The following is a 22,324-nucleotide window of genomic DNA, read 5'->3' on the forward strand; positions in this document are numbered from 1 at the left end:
AGAAAAGAGTCAAAACTGTATGATCAAACACTGGACAAAATCATTTATGGACACCTTAGATCAGATAGTAACAAAAAAGACGGTAAAGATAAAAAAAATTCAGGAGAGACACACTGATGGGTTACACCAGCACTGAAACAGATAAAGAAAGACTTGTGAACTGCAGACAGAATTTGGAAGAAAACAAAAATCAAGGGGAACCGAGAGACATACAGGACAAAAATGGCAGAATACATGTGTTTATGGGAGGAAGCAAACAATACATACTTCAAAGACAAAATCCAAGAATCCCTAAACAAACCAAGGGAACTATTTAATACAGTGAACTACTTAAATCGAGGTAAGGAAAGATGAGCTAATGCAGAATATTAATCCTCACGATTATGCAAATTGGTTACATCAGAAACTTGATATTGAGATATCAAGCATAAAAATCGGGAAACTTAGTTATACCCACACCAAGAGCAAAACAAGAATCAGGGGCTCAAGACTGGATTTCATTCAAAACAGTGCATAAGAGCATGATAGAAGAATTGGTGAAGAGCCTACCACCAACCGGAGCCCAGGCAGATCCCTGCTCCTCAATAATATTCAGGTCACTGCCAGAGATAATTGTCCCAATCCTGATAAATCTAGTGAACAAATCGCTACAGGAAGGCACGCTAATATACAACCTTAAAGAGGCAACTGTGAAGCCAGCACTTGACCCAAAAATAATGAATAATTACAGACCAATATCTGTGCTCCCATTCTTGGCAAACGTCATTGAGAAAGCAGTGTTACACAAGCTAATGGAGTTTATTGAAGAAAATCACCTGCTAAATGACTTTCAGTATGACTTCAGACCCAACCACAGCGCTGAATTCTTACTGCTATCAATGCTAGATGAACTAAGGATCGGAATGGACCAGAACATGAATTTCTGCACTGTCGCACTCGACATTGCATCAGCATTCAACACCATTGACCATCAGCTACTAATCAACATGCTATCAGTCTTCGGCATTAGGGGTCAAGTCCTATGCCGGTTTCTCTTGTACTTTCAGAAAAGAATATTTCATTTGAGAGTGCAGGACTCTGTTTCCAACAGCTTTCCAATCACGAGTGGTGTACTACAAGGGTCAGACCTATTGACAGTACTGTTTAACTTTTTTATGGTGTCTCTGGAAAATGTCCTACAAGAATTACATATATTGAACAGAATATACGCAGATGACATACAATTCCTGATCCCGGTTAAAAATAATGACCACGATCTACTGCTACGAATGAAAATCATCTTTGATAGAATTGTTAGCTGGATGAAACAAACAAAAATGTCATTAAATGTTGCAAAGACAGAAATACTGTAAGTCTGCAGAAACACTGCCCATCTCCACCAACAATGTTTGAATATCAAAGTGAGAAAATATCCATGAAACCCTTTATCTATAATCTGGGAGTCCTCCTAGACACCAATTTGACAATGCAAAAACACATAGACCATGTGATCTCGATGTCTTTCTTTCAACTATGCATGTTAAACAAGTTAAAAGGTGCAATAACACAATTTGACTTTCGAACGATTGTCCAGAGTTTGGTACTGACAAAAATTGATTACTGCAACTTGTTATTTCTAGGCATACCAGCTTCCCAAACACAAGTGGAGTGGAGGAGTGGCCTACTGGTTAGAGTGGTGGACTTTGGTCCTGGGGAACTGGGTTCGATTCCCACTGCAGGCACAGGCAGCTCCTTGTGACTCTGGCCAAGTCACTTAACCCTCCATTGCCCCAGGTACAAATAAGTACCTAAGCCGCATTGAGCCTGCCATGATTGGGAAAGCGCGGGGTACAAATAAAAAAAAAAAAAGAAGCTCTACAGGTTATCCAAAACGCAGCTGCACGATTGATCACGGAAATCTCAAAGTCTGAACATATCATTCCCAACGGATATTTGGCACAGTTCCAGTCTACTTCTGAAATGCCCTGCCATTATACCAACTGAACCAAACGCTAAGATCCAAGACATCCAATCAGCTAAGTTTACCTTCCACGAAATCATATAACTATGTTGAGACAAAACTACGAGCCATCTCCTTCACCGCCCCAGCACTGTGGAACACGATACCTGATAGCATGCGAACACGCCCGACAATTCAAGCAATTACTAAAAACACATCTGTATGTAAAAGCCTTCTCAACCACATGAAGATCTTTCTGCATAACCCCTTTCAATCTAAATTTAACTCCTTTCTTGATCTTGTACTTATTATTACCAGCTTCTTCCACTTTTGTCTAAGACCACGCATCTGCATGTGTTGATCATTTAATCTATGTATGTGAACACTGTTACCTGCCTTGGATAAAGGCGGGATACAAATGTAGTAAATAAACTACTAAGGGATGAACAGAAACCAGAGCCGGTGGTGGGAGGCGGGACCGGTGGTTGGGATGGTGCTGGGCAGACTTATACGGTCTGTGCCAGAGCCGGTGGTGGGAGGCGGGTCTGGTGGTTGGGAGGCGAGGATAGTGCTGGGCAGACTTATACGGTCTGTGCCAGAACCGGTGGTGGGAGGCGGGGATAGTGCTGGCAGACTTATACGGTCTGTGCCCTGAAAAGGACAGGTACAAATCAAGGTAAGGTATGCACAAAAAGTAGCACATATGAGTTTATCTTGTTGGGCAGACTGGATGGACCGTGCAGGTCTTTTTCTGCCGTCATCTACTATGTTACTATGCTTATTATCAAGTTAGTTTTGAGGCCAAATTCCGAAAGATGGAGGAGGTACTACATAAGGAAAGGCACAGAGCTTGTAGCAGCATCCAGCGCTCTGGCTGCATACCAGATAGAAAAATCATTTCCACTTTAAATGATAACATTGTCATGTGGAAGATTTCCCAAAAGCTAGCAGTACTCTACAGACTGCGTGAGGAAGGTTTAAGGAATGTATGTCTATGTTGTCAGGAACCAAGTCATCAGGGATAGATAGCAAAGGTCTCGATGAAGGAGAGAACCCTCATTCTGTGTGATTAGTGCTGGAAAAGAATCTAACTTCAGTGGTTCTATGGACGAGAACTCTAGAAGAGGGGACCAGATTTGATGTGGCCAGTAGGGAGCTATTAGAATCATGGTCCCTTGGTCTTAATGTAGTCTGAGAAGAGTTTTCCCGGTGAGAGGTAGTGGGGGGAAAGCGTTTAGGTGGTCTGATCCCCAGTGGAGCAAGAAGGTATCTGGGGTTGTATGGTTGAGAGCACATTCTGGAACAAAAGCGGGGAAGCTTGTTGTTCTGAGGAGAAGCATCTATCACTGGGATCTCCCACTGCTGGAAGATTTGATAAACTACAGAGGTACTACTGAGGGACTATTCATGAGGCAGAAAGACTCAAATTGTCTGCCACAACATTCTGTTTGCCAGCTAGGTAAACAGTTCTTAGAGAGATATTTCAAGAAGCTGCCTAAGTCCATCTGTATGGCCTGTCCCCATTGTTTACTCAGGTAATACAATGCAACCTGATTGTCTGTGCAAATGGGTATTACCTGATTGAGAATGCAGTCTTGAAAAGTCTTGAGAGCATTCCAGATTGCCTGCAATTTGAGAAGATTGATATGATATTGTTTCTCCCATGGGGACCAAGAACCTTATGTGTAGAGATTGTTGGGGTGAGAACTCCAGCCTAACATGGAAACATCCATGGTTAGGATTTTGTGATGTTGAGGAGGTTGTAACGGATGACCCCGGGCTAGATTCTGGGACACCATTCACCACTGTATAGAGTGACGGAGCTGAGGAGTGAGTCAAATGTGAGCTGAGAGCAATCCTGCGGACCACTGAGGAATTCGGAAGTGGAGACAAGCCAATGGTATTACATGGAATGTTGAAGCCATGTGACTGAGTAGACAGAGCATCTGTCAAGCAGATACTTGGGTGATTTGAACATCTGAGTGGCAAGCGTCAGTATGTTGAATGAGGAAGGCTTGGCCCCGAGTAGTGTCCAGAAGAGCTACAATGAACTCTAAGTTCTGAACTGGTTGAAAATGTGATTTTGGGTAATTGATTACAAATCCAAGGACATCTAGGAGCTTTATAGTGGATAAAATGGAAGTGTGTGCTGACTCCCAGGACCTTGATTAACCAGTCATCCAGATAGGGGAAGACATGGATGTTCCTTGTGCAAAGTGTTGCAGCTACTACTAACAAACACTTTGAGAAGACTTGAGGAGCTGAAGCCAAGCCAAACATAAGACCTTATATTGACAATGCAGAGTTCCACAGCAAAAACGGAGGAGCTTTCTGTGTGCAGGGAGAATAGGTATGTGCATGCATGTCTCCTTGAGAACTAGAGAGTAAAGCCAATCATTGAGTTGTATCATAGGGAATAGTGACCTCAGGGATACCATGCAAAATTAAGTCTCACACTTCGAGAAATGGACGTACTGCCCCCCATCTTTAATGGTATGAGGAAATATCTGGAATAGAACCCTCAACCCTTGTCTGCCGGAGAAACTAGTTCTATTGCATTCTGCCGGAGGAGGGTCGAAAGCTCCTCTTGAAGTTGTTTTATTTGGAGGGAGTTGAAACAAGACTCTCTTGGTGGATGGTTGGGAGATCCTCTTTGCCAATGCAAAACAAAACCATCTAAATGGTATGCAGCACTCAACGGTCACAAAAGGCCACCTCTGTTGAAAGAGAATGAGACTCTCTCCTTCTAGTAGATCCTTGGCACAAGCAACTGTGGTGACAGTGCTCTCTAGGAAGGAGTCAAAAGCTGTTTAGACTAGAGGGTGTCTGGAATTTCTGACCCCGCTGCTGCCTTGGACGCAAGTGTTGGAACATAGTCCTTTGAGGTGGAGGAGGAGTAAGAGTATAGATGCTTAGACATATAGTAATTGGAGCATTGATATCCTCCTGCAAACATTCTAGAAGAAGAGGCAGAAGCTTGTGGCATGCATAGAGTCTTTATAGTATCTGTAAGGTTTTTTGTTTTTTTTAATTAGGTCAGCCACTTCCTCGACTTTGTTGTCAAACAAGTTTTCTCCATGACAAGGGACATCTGCTAGACACTCTTGGACAGCAGATTTGAGGTCGGAGACTCTGAGCCAGGAGAGACGTCGCATAGCTACTGCTAAGGGAGAAACGCGTAAAGTGACATCAAAGGCTTGCCTTGCCAGATATTTACGACAATTAAGAAGTTTCCTGTGAAGCTTAAGGAATTCTTCAGCATTCTTGGGGGGGGGGGGTCCACAAAAGATAGAGCACTCTGTATTAGAGATCTTAAGTAAATTGTGGGAATTATTTATTTCATATTTATATCCCACCTTATCCCAAAGCAGGTAACAATTAAAACATACAAAAAAAAATCTGTTAAACAACAAAACAAATAACAGAACAAATTTCTACAGCATAAAATAATTCTCACACAGTCATTTAAATATTGAAAAATATTTCAATCCTCCAAGTAAGACTTTTAAAATACATGGGTCTTCAGAAGACTTTTGAATTGCTAGAGGAGATTACCACAATCTCAAATGGGCTGGAAGGTCATCTCACTGAATAGTTTTGGCAATTGAGAAACCACATGCTCTACTGTCAGCATAATGATAATCCATGGGAGACAGTAAGCATAGCTGCTGCAATCTTTCAGATTACAAGGAACAATTAGGATGATACCATTTCAAAACATTCATAAAATATACAGGAACATTAGCATAGTCTCGCGGATGAAAAACATGATACAAAACAGGCAACCAGTGCAAATGTTTTAAAACAGGTGAGATATGTGCTGATTTTGATACCCTAGTAATTAACTGCACTGCCACATTTCTGGAAGACCTGAAGAGCCTGGAATAAAGTTAATAATCCTAGATGCAATTGGTCAGCATTGAAGCCTGAAAAGTTTTTCTGCCAAAAGAGTCTAATGTTCTAGATTCTCTTCCTGGAGGAACAAAAGCATGAGATCTTGAACAGCGACTACAATTTAAAGCAGATTCCAGGCGAGGAGGGGGGGGGGGGGGGGGGGACCGGGACTTTCAGGAAACACCTAGCCACCTGCCTGGGGTTACCCCGCAGCCACTTAGAGGGTCTATCCCCAGCACAGCTCAGGCCTGCCTGCACCTGCCGCTTGCATTCTACACTAGCACCCTCCTCCCACTGACTGGGTCACAACCGCCTCTTGTGACCCAGTCAGTGGGAGGAGGGTGCTAGTGTAGAACTAGCCTTTTGGCGAGTCTCCCGCTCTCAAATTATCCCCCAGTGATTTCTAGGTTACTAGGGCCAAGCTCCCAGTGGTCCCATAGTTCCCAGAAAGCACTCACAGACCAAACACACAAACCACCAGAATTTTTTATCAGTCCAGACAGCAGAGTCTACAAACTGAAAAATGTTTATAGTCTGAAAAATTACAACAATGAACAGAAAAGGTGCAATCAGCAAAACAATAAAAGGCAACTGAAATATAGATCAATTATAACACTAACTAAACATTTGTTTACTTTCTAAAAAGTACCTGGAAAGATCAGGACATATAACTATTCACAGAGCCTCAGCAAAGAGATACTGTTCTCTTTTCTTCCTGGCTAAGCGTGCAGGAGTGGCCTAGTGGTTAGAGCACCAGTCTTGCAATTCAGAGGTGACCAGTTCAAATCCCACTGCTGCTCCTTGTGATCTTGGGCAAGTCACTTAACCCTCCATTGCCTCAGGTACAAACAAAGATTGAAAGCCCTCCTGGGACAGAGAAATATTCAGTGTATCTGAATGTAACTCACCTTGAGCTACTACTAAAAAAGGTGTGAGCAAAATGGAAAGTAAAAAAAAAAAAAAGTCAGTACATTCCAAATGAAATTGAGCTCCTGGGCCAATCAGAGCCCAGAACAGCAAATTTGAAGGTATACTGCAGACTGCCTTTCCAAAAGGCTTAAACACAGAAAACAGCTATGGTTTTGCAGCAGCTTCAAAACAAACTTTATACTATCAACATGATCTGCTAGAATTTCTTGAAATATAAATCTTTGCTAACCAATAGGAACAATTAGAACACAGAAGTGTCACAAATTAAAATACTAAATCAAAGAGATATTCGTAAAGATTAATTGCATATCCTAAGATAACACATTGTGATATAGTGATTCAGCAGAATATTTTGTTTTAATTGCCTATTTGGGCAAATTAAAATGCAACATTTATTGATTCCCTTGCTTGCTATATTTGGCTCCCTCTTGTTCATGCATTGTTCATACATTTGATTCAGATTAAATTGTCATGCTCTATTTATATATGAGAATACTTTCTAGCAAATTCTATTTATCCCACCTTAGCAGCCTTGACGGCTTTTATTTTCAGCAGCATATCAACAAACGCCACTCGTACTTTCTCTGAATTGTCATGAAGACTGCATTTTAGCAACGGAAGGAGTTGTTCTAGTAATGGGTGGCTTAGCCTATTGTCTAAAAGTATAGGTAGACACTGCAAAAGAAGAAAATAAATAGGCTTATTAAATAGGCTTATAAAACATACTGCATATAGACTATCTAAATTACATGTGCCAAACTATTTTTTCTAGCAGACATAAAATAGTATATATTTTTTAAGCCTTAAAAAAATTAGACTCACTGTTATTATGCAAAGCAAAAACAAAATATTACATAAAAACAAACAAATCTAAAATTATTAAAATATGTACAAAACATCATCTGCTGGGTCATACACTTGGCTCTACCACAATCAATGCAGTAGTTATTTTCCCTAACAAATTGAACACCTCTTAGGTGTCTAGCAAATTTGACATTTTTAATTTAAAAATCAAAAATTCTCACCCATGAATTAAGACAAAATCCTAATGAATATATTTTATGAACACACTATACATAGTTGTCATCTATTTATTCGCACCCACTTAAAAATAAAAATAAAGCCAAAAAAGCATTGTACCTTCACACAACCAAAAAAATAAGTTGGCCATTTTAACTTTCAAATTCTTTTTTAAGATTTAAAAACTTTTAATAAAAAGATCATATTTTAACTTCATCAAGCTTTAAATCATTACTTTCAGTATTGGAAATAATCTAACCATATGAGTACTATATCTCAGACCCATGTATTAGCAATCTCTAGTGGTACAATTTCAGAATTGTAGCTTAAAAGGAGTATCTTAGGAAGCTGATGTAACATTTCACTGTAGCAAACTACTAATGAGAAATAGTATCTTCAGACCTCGGGTTCCTTCATTCTAACGTTTAGCTGCATAGGTTACACAGTTATAACTACAGGCTTGAAGGTAAAATTTAGACTTAATTGTTAAAGTTCCTTTCCTCAGCTCCTGCCAGAGCAGTTCAAATGCGTTATATCCACTGCCAGTATATGGAGCCAGAGAAGAACACCTCAGAGCTGAACACCACTCCCCTTAAAATGGAGATGGTACTGCCTTCAGCTCCTCAGTACCCTTTTTAGCACTCCATGGTGAAACCACACCTTGAATACTGTATGCAATTCTGGTCACCGCATCTCAAAAAAGATATAGTGGAATTAGAAAAGGTGCCGAAAATGATAAAGAGGATGGGACGAGTTCCCTATGAGGAAAGGCTGAAGCGGGTAGGGCTCTTCTGCTTGCAGAAAAGATGGCTGAGGGGAGATATGATAGAGGTCTATAAAATAATTAGTGGAGTGGAACATGTAGAAAAGAATCACTTGTTTACTCTTTCCAAAAATATTAGGACTAGGGGGCATGCAATGAAGCTACAAAGCAGTAAATTTAAAACGAATCAGAGAAAATATTTCTTCACTCAACACGTAATTAAACTCTGGAATTCATTGCCAGAGAATGTGGTAAAAGCAGTTAGCTTAGCGGGATTTAAAAAAAGATTTGGATATCTTCCTATAAGAAAATCCATAAGTCACTACTAAAGTGGACTTGGGAAAATCCACTGCTTATTTCTAGGATAAGCAGCATAAAATGTATTGTACTATTTTGGGATATTGCCAGGTACTTGTGACCTAGATTGGCCACTGTTGGAAACAGGATGCTGGGCTTGATGGACCTTTGGTCTGTCCCAGTATGGCAACACTTATGTTCTTATGAATCTGTCAGACTTATAGCCCTTCATCACCTTGATTTCCAAGGATGAGTTCTGAACTAATCAGGAAGAATTCAATTAAGGAACATTTAACAGATATGTTCAAATTTAACCTGCCTTACTGTCCATGTTAGACTAGTCCAGGCGAGTGGAATATATCCAAGCTCTACCCAGACTGAGTAGGAGGAAGACACAAGGACTCCTACAACTAAGTACAGACCTGCATACAGACCTACATACTCAGGCATTTAGAAGAGGGGTACAATGGAGGAAAGGACACTGTCCAATCATTATCCTATGGTAAGATAAATTCTAATTCTGCCTACGAGGACCCTTGTATTCTAATCAAGCAAACATGTCAGCACTTTGTCACTTGCTAACTCTTGCTGGTATGGACTAAGTGAACATTTCAACTATTCCTGAATCAATGTTGTCACAAAACGCCTAGCCACCCGCCTGGGGTTATCCCATGGCCACTCAGAGGGTCAATCCCCAGCACAGCTCAGGTCTGTCTGCACCTGCCGCTTGTGCTCTACACTAGCACCCTCCTCCCACTGACTGGGTCACAACTGTCTCTGGGCGAGTCTCCCTCTCTCCAATTATCCCCAGCGATTTCTAGGTTACTGGATCCACACTCCCAGTGGTCCCACAGTTCACAGAAAGCACTCACAAACCACTAGGATTCTTTATCAGCCTAGACAGGCACAGGCAATAAACAATTAATTATTGTCTTAAAAATTGGACAATGAACAAAAAATGTGCAAATCAGCAAACAATAACAGGTAACTGAAATATGGATCAATTATAACACTAACTAAACATCTATATACTGTCTAAATAGTACCTGGGAAGGTCAGGACATATAATTCACTGAGCCTCAGCAAAGAGATCTGTCTCTCTTTCTTCTCCAGCTAAGACTGAAGCAACAGCCAGCATCTGCTGGGTAATTTCAAACTCCAGGCCAATCAGAGCCCAGAACAGTCAAGTTTCAAATAAAAACTGGTTACATCACTACAGGCACTTCCTACTATCTGTGTGCTAACTAAAAGAAAGAGAAGTCCGTCCTCTGTAACAGGTTTAAGCATAAATATGAACCATCTGCTGGCCAAACTAGAGAAATACTCTTTAGAATTAATTTAGGCAGGAAAATATCCAGGCTTAAAACACACTGTTTCTTCACAGATGTTTTAAAAACCACATACCTTATTAGCACACATCAATAGACAAAAGCCTATCGAAAATTCAGAAAAGAAATTGGGCAACTACAAACATCTCAAAGGTGACTGTCATGGAAAAATCATGTCTTACCCGATAATTTTCTTTCCTTTAGTCCTATCTGACCAGTACAGACTAATGGGTATATCCACATATCAACGGATGGAGATGGAGGAAAAAAAATAATTCTCATGATTTGCCCCTTAAGGGTATAGCGCAGCCTGCAATATTCGGTATTTCAATTATCAGTGGTTCTCCTGACCATATCGTCAGTCACTGCTGCAAATTTGAGACCACCTCTTTCATTCAGCCAATAAGTCCAGGAAGAAAGAAGGCATATAAATTACTGGCATAAAGACATTTCAATGATGCAGAAGACATGTGAAACTGAGCACAGAAAAACATCTCAAACTAGAATGCACAAATTCAAATGAAGACAATGAGAAAGGGACACTGTATGCCAAAAAGAAAGCCAAGGAATGAATCGGGTGGGTGTCTGGACTGGTCTGGTTGGGCTAAAGGAAAGAAAATGACATAATTTTTCCTTCCTTGTCATCACCAGACCAGTCCAGACTAATGGGATGTAGCAAAGCAGTGCACATAAAGGGTGGGAGAGATGTAAGGCGGTCATCCTAGAAACCTGAAGGTGAAGAGGATAGCTGTATAATCATGGCTGAAGTAGAAGAGCAAGCCAGTAGTGAATCCAGAAACAGAGCTCCGAGGAATTGAAATCTAACCATAGACACAAAAGAGATATTGCTTCCATGCTTCAGTCTATCTTGAAATCTAACCATAGACACAAAAGAGGTATTGCTTCCATGCTTCAGTCTATCACTGATGCTCAACACGGAAAACAGGCTCCAACCCACGACTCAAAAACAAACTTGGGAATTGAAGAACAACAAACAGGCAAGAACTGGAAGAACCCACAAACACGGAGAGGGCAAGCCAGCTTTAGCTACTCAGTCCAGAATAGGAATTGAATGTACAAGCTTGAGCAGACAATGAAAGCTAAGAAAATCATTGGGTAGATCTGATGTACCTCGGACATAGCACCTATAAGAGGAAGGAAGAGGCCCACTTACTGATACTAACCTAACAGCTGTCGGAAGACAGGAAGCCAAAGACCATTACAGCTGTAAGGCTACTTTATCAGGTCCCTCAAAAGGAAAATAAAGTGAACCTAGTTAGGGGGTAGGAACACGTACTCAAGCCCCACAGAAGATAACCATGCCCCGGAGAAAGAGATGGGGCTTGGGGTGGCAGTAGAGATATCCCTATGTCTGCAGTTGGAATTCAGTAGAATTCTGAAAAAGTGAGGGCTTCTCCAACTGAAATAAAGCTTTATTCTACAGTCAAAATTAGAGTTGCACTCCTTAGGCAAAGGAGTAGTCTCGCTGTAGAGACAGGGTCATGCCCCACAAATTAATTGTGAAGCTGCTTTAAGGCTGATACGGAGAAAAACTACCCTAACTGAAATGAATCCCTGCTCTTCATCCAGATACAGACTTATGCCTCATATCCTGTGATGGAGCCATATACCATACTCAGATATGGGAATTGTGTTACACATACAGAAATGAAAGAGCATTTGATAGTCTAAGACGGAGATGTGGTCCACATCAGAGACAGAACAGAGCACCACAGGCTGAAACAGAGGTCAGGTGCACATGGGCAACATACAGAGACAGAGATGTCCTGTATTCTGAGACAGAATAGTGCCCCACGTTCAGAGATGGAGCTCAGCTCAACATGCAATGATGGAGCTGTGTCCCACACACAGAAATGAGGCTGTGTGTCACATCCAAAAAAGAGGTGCTCCTCACATACCAAGATGGAGATGCAGACTAACGTCAGAGATGAAAGAATGCCCCAGAGTTACAGATAGAGCTGTGCTCTACAGTGAAAGACAAAGCTGAGCTAGTAACTTAGGACAGGGATGTGCCCTATGCATAGATCCAGAGTAGAGTTCTATTTCAAAAAACTGAGCCACAACCTGAAGTCAAATGCAGCTGAAAGACAAAAGCAGAGCTATGCTCTACTGACCGACACGTGGCTCCACCCCACAGACTGAAAAGGAAATGTACTTCACAATCAGAGAAGGAAATGAAAGAGCTCAAACTCCAGAGAGAAAATGCTGCGCTCGACCTCAAGAGACATCGATTCATTCTATTTTCCAAGATGAAGCCATGCTCTATATTCAGAGATGGGGCAAGCTCTCCCTAGAGATGGACCCTTGAACTACAGCTCAATATGGAGCTACAGTGCCTATACCGAGAAGGACTTCAGATCTACCCCAAGAGATAAAGCAGAGCTAAGATAGAGCTAAGCACCATTTGAAGGACAGAACCGAGATGTGAAGTTCGAGGTGGAGAAGTGCTGAGCAGACATAGGTGGCACTGCACTGTACGGCCAGAGACATGCAGCATAGCCAGAAATGCAGACAAGACTCACAGAGCAACACAGTGAATTTGTAGGCAAACCACAGCCCATCTGTACCAAAGGTGAAGCATAAAACCGTAGCCAAGCACAACGGCGTATGAAAGTGCTTAAGTAATCAAAACCCCAGAAAACAAAACATAAGGCACTGCTGGCAGGAAGCATGGCCACAGAACCAGCGGGTTGTAGTGGAATCACTGCCAAGAAAGTTATAATTAAAATGTAAACAAAGTAAATAGGAACCACGGAGAAGTAGAGGATGAAACAATAACGAAACGGTCTTTATTGAAAGCACCAAAAATAAAGATCAGACACGGCCATGTTTCAGCAGACATAGATGCCTGCCTCAGGGGTCACAATAAAATTACAAAAGAAACAAAATACTTTGACTAAGCATAATGTAAACATATAAAAACCTAGCATCTGTAAAACAATGTGCAAAATGTATAATAAAATCATAAATAGTATATGCATGAATAAACATACAAATATGTTTGGCAAAATTAAAATTTACAAGATAAATGAAGTGTGTGTAATAAGTAGACTGCAAGATTAAATAGCCAGGTAACCACATAAGTGCGGTGAGAGGAATGCATGGTTAAAACACTAGCGTAAACAACAGTGAGTTACATCATAACAAAAATACCTCTTTAACGAATGGAAAATAAAAAATGTCAATTGTAGTGTATGCCAAAATATAAACATAGGTATCAGTTAATGCTCACCCGAAGTAATCAAAACATAAGTACATAAGTATTGCCATACTGGGACAGACCAAAGGTCCATCAAGCCCAGCATCCTGTTTCCAACAGTGGCCAATCCAGGTCAAAAATACCTGGCAAGATCCCCCCAAAAACATAGACAACATTTTATGTTGCTTATCCCAGAAACATTTTCCCCAAGTCCAATTTAACAATGGTCTATGGACTTTTCCTTTAGGAAGCTGTCCAAACCTTTTTTAAACTCTGCTAAGCTAACCACCTTTACCACATTTTCTGGCAATGAATTCCAGAGTTGAATTACACGTTGAGTGAAGAAACATTTCCTCTGATTCGTTTTAAATGTACTACTTTGTAGCTTCATCGCATGCCCCCTAGTCCTAATATTTTTGGAAAGCGTAAACAGACGCTTCATGTCTACCCATTCCACTCCTCATTATTTTATAGACCTCTATCATATCTCCCCTCAGCCGTCTTTTCTCCAAGCTGAAGTGCCCCAGCCACTTTAGCCTTTCCTCATAGGGAAGTCATCCCATCCCTTTATCGTTTTCGTCGCCCTTCTCTGCACCTTTTCTAATTCCATTACACAGGCATAGAAGAGAAGCCTACCTCTAGATCAAACTGAGCTTGCAAGTGATACCTGTAAGGCACTTGGCCCACATAGATATAGTATAGCCTATAGGCAGTTCCCCTGATAAAATGAGGCATGCTGGAAGAAAGCATAGGTGCTCTCTGACAGCAAGTCAGACACCCATGGCCTCAGGACGCGAACATATCCCACAGACACAGATGTAAGCCAAGATATGGAAGAAAATATACATATACTGGGGAACCACAGCAAACAAGTCCTGCCACTAGAAACGCAGCAAAGCCTGCAAAGGCAGTGCTGAATTGTTAGAAAAGAAATAAAGTTGTCTGTGAAAAAGACAGTATACAAAAGGGAAGAGAAGACTCATCCCAGTGTCACCAACATACAGGCCCAAAATCCTGTTATAGAACATGCCCGGCAAGCACCATCAGAGCCAAAAAAGTGCCAATGAAGGCAACCATAAGAATCCTGCCATGCAGGGAAAGGTGACAGGCAAACATAAACCGGCTAGTGAGACACTGAATGCGCCTAACACTCCATGCTGAGACCGCCTTGTTAGCATCATATAGTAGCACTATAATATAGTTATTTAGTTATCTTATAGTTACTATACCATCTATCAATTGTATGTATGCTGACATATTGATATGTTTATCCCACCACACACATTCACTCACCATCCAACCTAAATATTTCACCAGCATGATCATCCTGATACTATCAATCACCATCCACTCAATCAACATAACGCACGCAACTCTCACAACCTCTTCAACTGTATTCACCATGTCATCATTCCTCCAATACCACCCAAGCACCCACACAACACCCACTCCCTTACAAACCAACAACCACCTTAGAAACCTTCCACTGTCCAGGATACCATCCTTGAAAACAGAAATAAACTCCCACAATACCAAAACACAAAAAACAAGACAACTTACCAAAATCCGCCCATCTCCACATACCAATGATCCACTTCTAACTGTCCGAATAGGATACATTAATGCAAGATCAGTGGTAAATAAAAGCGAAATCATCGTAGACTGGATCACCTCAGAGAACCTGGATCTACTTTTCATCATGGAAACTTGGATCCGCCAATCAGAAGATCCTATCATAAACGAACTATGTCCTCCAGGCTACAAAATATCTCACTGGCCTAGGAAAGACAAAAGAGGAGGAGGAATTGCACTCATCTACAGATCATACTTCTCCGCAGAACCCACCTTAGAGTCCATCTCAACTCAACTCGAAATTGCCTCTATAAAACTATATAGCCCCATGCTATGCGAACACTTAATCTGCATACTGTTCTACAGACCTCCTAATAACTGGAACCATAGCCAAACCACATTCATGGACTTTAAATCAAATGCATGCGTCAACAACTCCAATATACTGCTACTAGGGGACCTAACCCTCCATTTAGAAGACTCCAACTCTGCCCACACCCAGGATTGTATAGACTTCCTCCAACTATGTGACTTTGACCTCCCTCCAATAGTACCAACCCATAATAAAGGCCACTCACTCGATATCGTCACACACAAACATTCTACAGATCAAAACTTCCTATTATCAGACATCCACTGGGTCACCTCTCCCTGGTCCAACCACCACAAAGCAACCCTATCTGTACAATGGCGGAAAAAAGACCAACCCAAACCACCGGAACCCACAACAATTAAAACCAGAGGACGAATCGAAAAAGATACCTTCTGGCAACTTATCTACGACAACAATTGGACGACAGACCCAAACACAAACCACTTCCTTGCAGATTGGGACCATAGATGCAAACTCATTCTAGATGAAATTGCTCCGCTACACTCCAAAACCATACGCACAAAGAAAAAACCCTCTCCATGATACAACGAAGAACTAAAAAGTGAAGGAGTGGCCTAGTGGTTAGGGTGGTGGACTTTGGTCCTGGGGAACTGAGGAACTGAGTTCGATTCCCACTTCAGGCACAGGCAGCTCCTTGTGACTCTGGGCAAGTCACTTAACCCTCCATTGCCCCATGTAAGCCGCATTGAGCCTGCCATGAGTGGGAAAGCACGGGGTACAAATGTAACAAAAAAAAGAAAAACCAGAAAACTAGAAAAAACTTGGAGCAAATCAAAAAATGATCTCACCCTGAATACGTGGAAACAAACACAAAAGAAATACAAGAATGAAATTAAACGTGCCAAAAGAACATACTATACAAAACAAATCAAATCACAGCCACCGGAACAGACATAAAAAAACAGTACAAAATCATAAAGAATCTTCTTAACACAAACCCAGTAACAACTTCACCTTCAAATTGTCCATCTGCCGAGCAGCTGACCAAATACTTCAATGATAAAATCACCAATCTATGCAACACAATTCCCCATGACGATACCAATATTGACACTTTCCTTGATGAACTGGACCCCGACTCTGAAGAGATCCCAGCAGATCGCTACTGGACAAATTTCACCCCCCTCAGCACTAAGGAAATCTCCTCAGCTCTATCCAAACTCTCACTGCCACCTGGACCCATGCCCCAATTATCTTATGAAAAATGCCCCAGAACGATTCATCACAGAACTCACCACCCACCTAAATTTCCTACTTCAACAAGGCTCCTTCCCCACCGAACACAGTAATATTCTACTTACACCAATACCGAAAAACCCCAAGAAACCAGTGAATGACATCACTAATTATCGACCTGTGGCCTCCATCCCTATTCTAATCAAACTGATGGAAAATAGAGTGACCTCCCAACAACGAATTCACTCAAAAGTTCTCCATTTTACACGAATCACAATCGGGATTTTGACCTGCACACAGCACAGAAACAGTACTGCTCACCCTGATATCCAGGTTCAAACAGGAAATTTCAATTGGCAACAAAATACTTCTGCAGTTCGACTTATCCAGTGCATTTGACATGGTAGACCATAATATTCTCACAAAATTACTGGACAAACTAGGGATTGGCGGAAACATCATTAAGTGGATAAAAAGTTTTATCACCACCAGATCATATCAGGTCAAATCAACCTCATCAATATCGCCTACGTGGTCATCAAAATGCGGAGTCCCCCAAGGCTCACCTCTATCCCCGATCCTCTTCAACCTTATAATGATTCCTCTGGCCAAATCCCTATCCAAATCCGACCTTAACCCCTTAATCTACGCTGATGACGTCACAATATTCATCCCTTTCCAATCCAACCTTACATAAATCTCAGAGAAAAAAAATCACTGCCATGAACACCCTAACATTCTGGGCCAACGCTTTCAAAATGAAAATGAACAAAGAAAAAACTCAATGTCTAATCCTTTCATCATAACATGCCACTCTGCTCCCAACCACTCTGATTACCTGTTACGTCTGTGCTTTCCTCGCCCTCTGATGGCCAGAACGGGTGGCTGCTATGGACCATCACCCGTTCCAGATTTTGGCTAAGTCCGGTCCGGATCTTCCAGGCTGCCAGGTTTGCTTGTGTTGTTTGAGCCTGCACAGCACCCATAGCTGCCTGGTGATTGCAGCAGCTGAGTTCCAGGTGCTGCTGGGCTTATTAGCCATTTTGTTACTCTCAGCCCTTGCCTTTGCATCCTCTTAGGCCCTGGTACGTGGGTGCTTGTGCACATCTTCCTGAGAGACTTTGTCTGGACCTGATTCTGCGTTTGCTGGTTTCCTGCCTTTTGAACCTTGCCTGATCCTGGACTTTGCTTTGCTTGCCGCCTGCCATTTAAACCTTTGCCTGGACCTTGCTTGTCGCCTGCCTTTTGAACCTTTGCCTGGACCTGGACTTTGCTTTGCTTGCCGCCTGCCTTTTGACCCTTTGTCTGGATCCGGACTTTGCTTTGCTTGCCGCCTGCCTTTTGAACCTTTGCCTGGACCTGTCTTCTGCTTGCTGGCTGACTGCCTAGAGACCTAGCCTGGATTTGTCGGTACATCTGTTCTGCCTTGCTTCTGGTGTGGGGTGGTTTTGCCTACTACTGCTGCTCCTCGGCAGTGGTCCAAGGGCTCACAAACCCAGTTCCTGTTTAGTAAACGTGACATTACCCCCGACGTTACAATCCCAATATCTGACAATCTAAAATTTCTAGAGTAACATTAGACAACCACCTAACTTTAGAAACTCATGCAAAAGCCACGACAAAGAAGATGTTCAACATGATGTGGGTACTGAAAAGAGTAAAACCATTCCTCCCACAGAAAACTTTCTGCAATCTAGTACAATCCACAGTACTCACTCATGCCGACTACTGCAACAGCATCTTCATCGGTTGCAAAGCCCAAATCATGAAAAAACTCCAAATTGCCCAAAACACAGCAGCCAGACTCATTTTTGGCAAATCACGATTTGAAAGTGCAACACCACTACGTGAAAAACTTCACTGGCTCCCTATCAAGGAACGCATAAACTTCAAAGCCCAAATGATCCACAAGATCCTCCTCCTCCATGGCAAATCTCCAAGCTACATGACCGACTTGATTGATCTACCAGCCAGGAACGGGTCCAAATCATCTCTAACATATCTCAATCTCAATCTTCTCAATTGCAAAGGCCTCAAATACAAAACCTACTATGCATCCAACTTCTCCGTTATAGGCAGCAAACTTTGGAACGCAATACCTCGACACATCCGAATAACCAACGAACATCTACCCTTTCGAAAGCTGCTGAAAACTTACCTCTTCAAACAAAAATACCCGAACCCAACTTAATTCTCGAACCTAATCCACACCACTAACACTACCCATACTCCTATCCTCTCCCCCACATCTCTTCCTATTGTCCTATTATCTATAACCTCCATGATACTTTGTGCCATACTTTGTATTATCTCTGTGATACTTTGTACCATACCTTGTAAGCCGCACTGAACCTGCTATCGAGCGGGAAAGAGCGGGGTATAAATGCTATAAATAAAGAGAAACGGGGGGGGGGGGGGGGCCCCAGAAACAACCAGTGGAGAAACTCCCTTGCTCCTGGCAGAAATTCAGTTAGTAGCAACATTTCATGCTACCAATCCCAGGCAAGCAGTGGCTTCCCCTATGTCCATTTTAATAACAAACTATGAACATTTCCTCCATGAACTTGTCCAAACTTTTTTAAAAACTCAGATACACTAACTACTGTTACCGCATCCTCCAGCAATGAGTTCCAGAGCTTAACTATTCTTTGAATGGAAAAATATTTACTCCTACTCATCTTAAAAGTATTTCTATGTAGTTCCATTGAGTGTCCCCTAGTCCCAGATCAGAGGATGTCTGAGGGCAGGCAGAAAATAAATAAAATACAGCGGAGCCACTAGGCAGCAGCAGGAACAGGAACAGAGCAACTAGGCTGTATCAGGAAAAGAAGCAGAATCTACTAGTAAACTGTAGCAGGAACAGGAGCAAGGCTACTTAGTTGTATCAGTAACAGAGGCAAAGTTTCTTTGTTGTAGCAGGAATAAAGGCAAAGCTTACTTAGCTGAAGCAGGAACAGAGGCTAAGCTGCTTGACTGTAACAGGAACAGAAGCAAAGCTGCTTGGCTGTAGCAGGAACAGAAGCAAAGCTGCTTGGCTGTAGCAGGAACAGAAGCAAAGCTGCTTGGCTGTAGCAGGAACAGAGGCAAAGATTTTTGGTTGCAGCAGGAACAGAAGCAGAGCTTCTTTGGCTGTAGCAGGAACAGAAGCAAAACTTACTTGGCTGTATCAGAAACAGTGGCAAAGCTTACTTGGCTGTATCAGGAACAGAGGCAAAGATTCTTGGTTGTAGACTGAACAGAAGCAAAGCTTACTTGGTTGTATCAGGAACAGAGGCAAAGAATCTTGGTTGTAGCAGGAACGGGCATCTTTGGTCAGTACTCTGCGAGAGAAGAGCTGTTGCCGAAGCTCTGAAGCAAGTGAAAAGAGGGCTTTTAAAGGGAGCACTGATGGTGGGAGTGGCGTGCTCAAGCTATGACATGTGGGCATGGTACCTACGTCAGCCGGCCAGCGGCATGAAACTCTGCCCAGAAGCTGGTGACCCGCCATGCTGGACACCCGCTTTCTCAACCCCTGTACAGAAAACCTGCCAGGTAGGAGGGGACGCGACAGGTGTCCCATAACCAGCCCCTCGAAATGACACAATGATTACGATTTAGGACAGATTACTACTCTAACCGATGAAAGATTATTCCGTTATGATAGTTCCTCTGTGTACATCCAGCTGGCATGTTTCTAAATGCAGCTGAGATAAAATAGCTTTGTTTGGGTGTACCAATAAGGTGGCTGCTGGGGGAAACCAGCTTCAGCTTTGTGATGTCATACTGTCTCCTGCTCTTTCTCCAACCTCCTTGGCATAAGTTTACCTGGACTGAGAGATGTTCTCAAAGACAGGAATGGGGAGAGTTTGCATTTGATGTATAGTTCATAAAGGGGCCCTTTTACAAAAGCATGTTAGGCTCTATGTGCGTGCAGCGCATGCCAAAATGAGACTACCACCAGTGACCCCCTGGCAGTAAATTCAGATTAGCCGCACGTCCATAACGCCTGGAGGATTAATTTATTTCCTCCCACGCGTGGCGTTTCTGGCAGTAATCAGTAATTGGTGTGAGTCCTTATAAGTGGCGTTAAGGGCTCAGGCCAGTTTTAGGAGCGTGTTGGTTTCAGTTTAACCGCATGCCCCTTTCCCATCCCATTAAAAAAGCCCTTTTTTGCAGACGCGGTAAAAACTGGCCCGACGCACGCCCCAAATGCATGCCTACACTACCGCAGGCCACATTTTACCACAGCTTAGTAAAAGGACCCCAGAGTGTCTTTCACAAGAACCCACAAAAAATTGGAAGTCTAAACGTTAGCATACTAATAATATAAACACATATAGTTTACCCTGATCCAACTGGAACAAGGTTATGCCACTAATTATAAAGAATTTAATTAAATAAAACAGCAGTATAAAAACTCCAAAAAAACACCAGAGAAAAACACTGCTTCAAAAACCGGATATTGAGGTATTAAAATAAGAAAACGCATAACCATATTCCAAATTCAATCCAAAAATTGAAGAAAATACCCAAATCCCGAAAAAAAAAGTTCATATGTTGGAGGTAACAAAACACTTATCTGTGCTGTAAAATGTTTCAAAGTGGACCACCCATCTGCTCCAATTCATAATATAAATCCACAGTTCACAGTTTCAATGTGCCCCTACTTCAACATCTTCAGGGATGATGAAACATTCTCCACCTCAACAAAAGACAAGGGCCCTCTTTGTTTCGATACCCTGTTTTATTCCTCCTACTGAAGTAGAGTATTGAATGGGAGCAGATGGATGGTCCAGTTTGAAACATTTTACAGCATAGTAACATAGTAAATGACGGCAGAAAAAGACCTGCATGATCCATCCAGTCTGCCCAACAAGACAAACTCATATGTGCTACTTTTTGTGTATACCCTACTTTGATTTGTACCTGTCCTCTTCAGGGCACAGACCGTATAAGTCTGTCCAGCACTATCCCCGCCTCCCAACCACCAGCCCCGCCTCCCACCCCTGGCTCTGGCACAGACCGTATAAGTCTGCCCAGCACTATCCTCGCCTCCCACCACTGGCTGGCTCTGCCACCCAATCTCGGCTAAGCTCCTTAGGATCCATTCCTTCTGAATAGGATTCCTTTATGTTTATCCCACGCGTGTTTGAATTCTGTTACCGTTTTCATTTCCACCACTTCCCGCGGGAGGGCATTCCAAGCATCCACTACTCTCTCCGTGAAAAAATACTTCCTGACATTTATCTTAAGTCTGCCCCCCTTCAATCTCATTTCATGTCCTCTCGTTCTACCGCCTTTGCACCTCCGGAAAAGGTTCGTTTGCGGATTAATACTTTTCAAATATTTGAACGTCTGTATCATATCACCCCTGTTTCTCCTTTCTTCCACAGTATACATGTTCAGGTCATCAAGTCTCTCCTCATACGTCTTGTAATGCAAATCCCTTACCATTCTCGTAGCTTTTCTTTGCACCGCTTCAATTCTTTTTACATCCTTCACAAGGTACGGCCTCCAAAACTGAACACAATACTCTAGGGTGGGGCCTCACCAACGACTTATACAGGGGCATCAACACCTCCTTTCTTCTGCTGGTCACACCTCTCTCTATACAGCCTAACAACCTTCTAGCTACGGCCACCGCCTTGTCACACTGTTTCGTCGCCTTCAGATCCTCAGATACTATCACACCAAGATCCCTCTTCCCGTCCGTACCTATCAGATTCTCCCCGCCTAACACATACATCTCCCGAAGGTTTCTATTCCCTAAGTGCATCACTTTGCATTTCTTCGCATTGAATTTTAATTGCCA

The 22,324-nt window shown here is 42.3% G+C and overlaps 1 protein-coding gene across 1 annotated transcript in view; it reads right to left on the bottom strand.

Moving 5' to 3' along the window:
* NCAPG2 (non-SMC condensin II complex subunit G2) overlaps positions 1 to 22,324 on the bottom strand; it is a 285,514-nt gene that overhangs the window by 135,778 nt on the left and 127,412 nt on the right. Inside the window, exon 13 of the mRNA XM_030198719.1 lies at positions 7,286 to 7,438. Within this exon, the coding sequence (XP_030054579.1) occupies positions 7,286 to 7,438 (153 nt within the window). The remainder of the gene's footprint in view (positions 1 to 7,285; positions 7,439 to 22,324) is intronic.

This window comes from Microcaecilia unicolor, chromosome 1 (assembly GCF_901765095.1).
Source record: "Microcaecilia unicolor chromosome 1, aMicUni1.1, whole genome shotgun sequence".
NCBI lineage: Eukaryota > Metazoa > Chordata > Amphibia > Gymnophiona > Siphonopidae > Microcaecilia > Microcaecilia unicolor.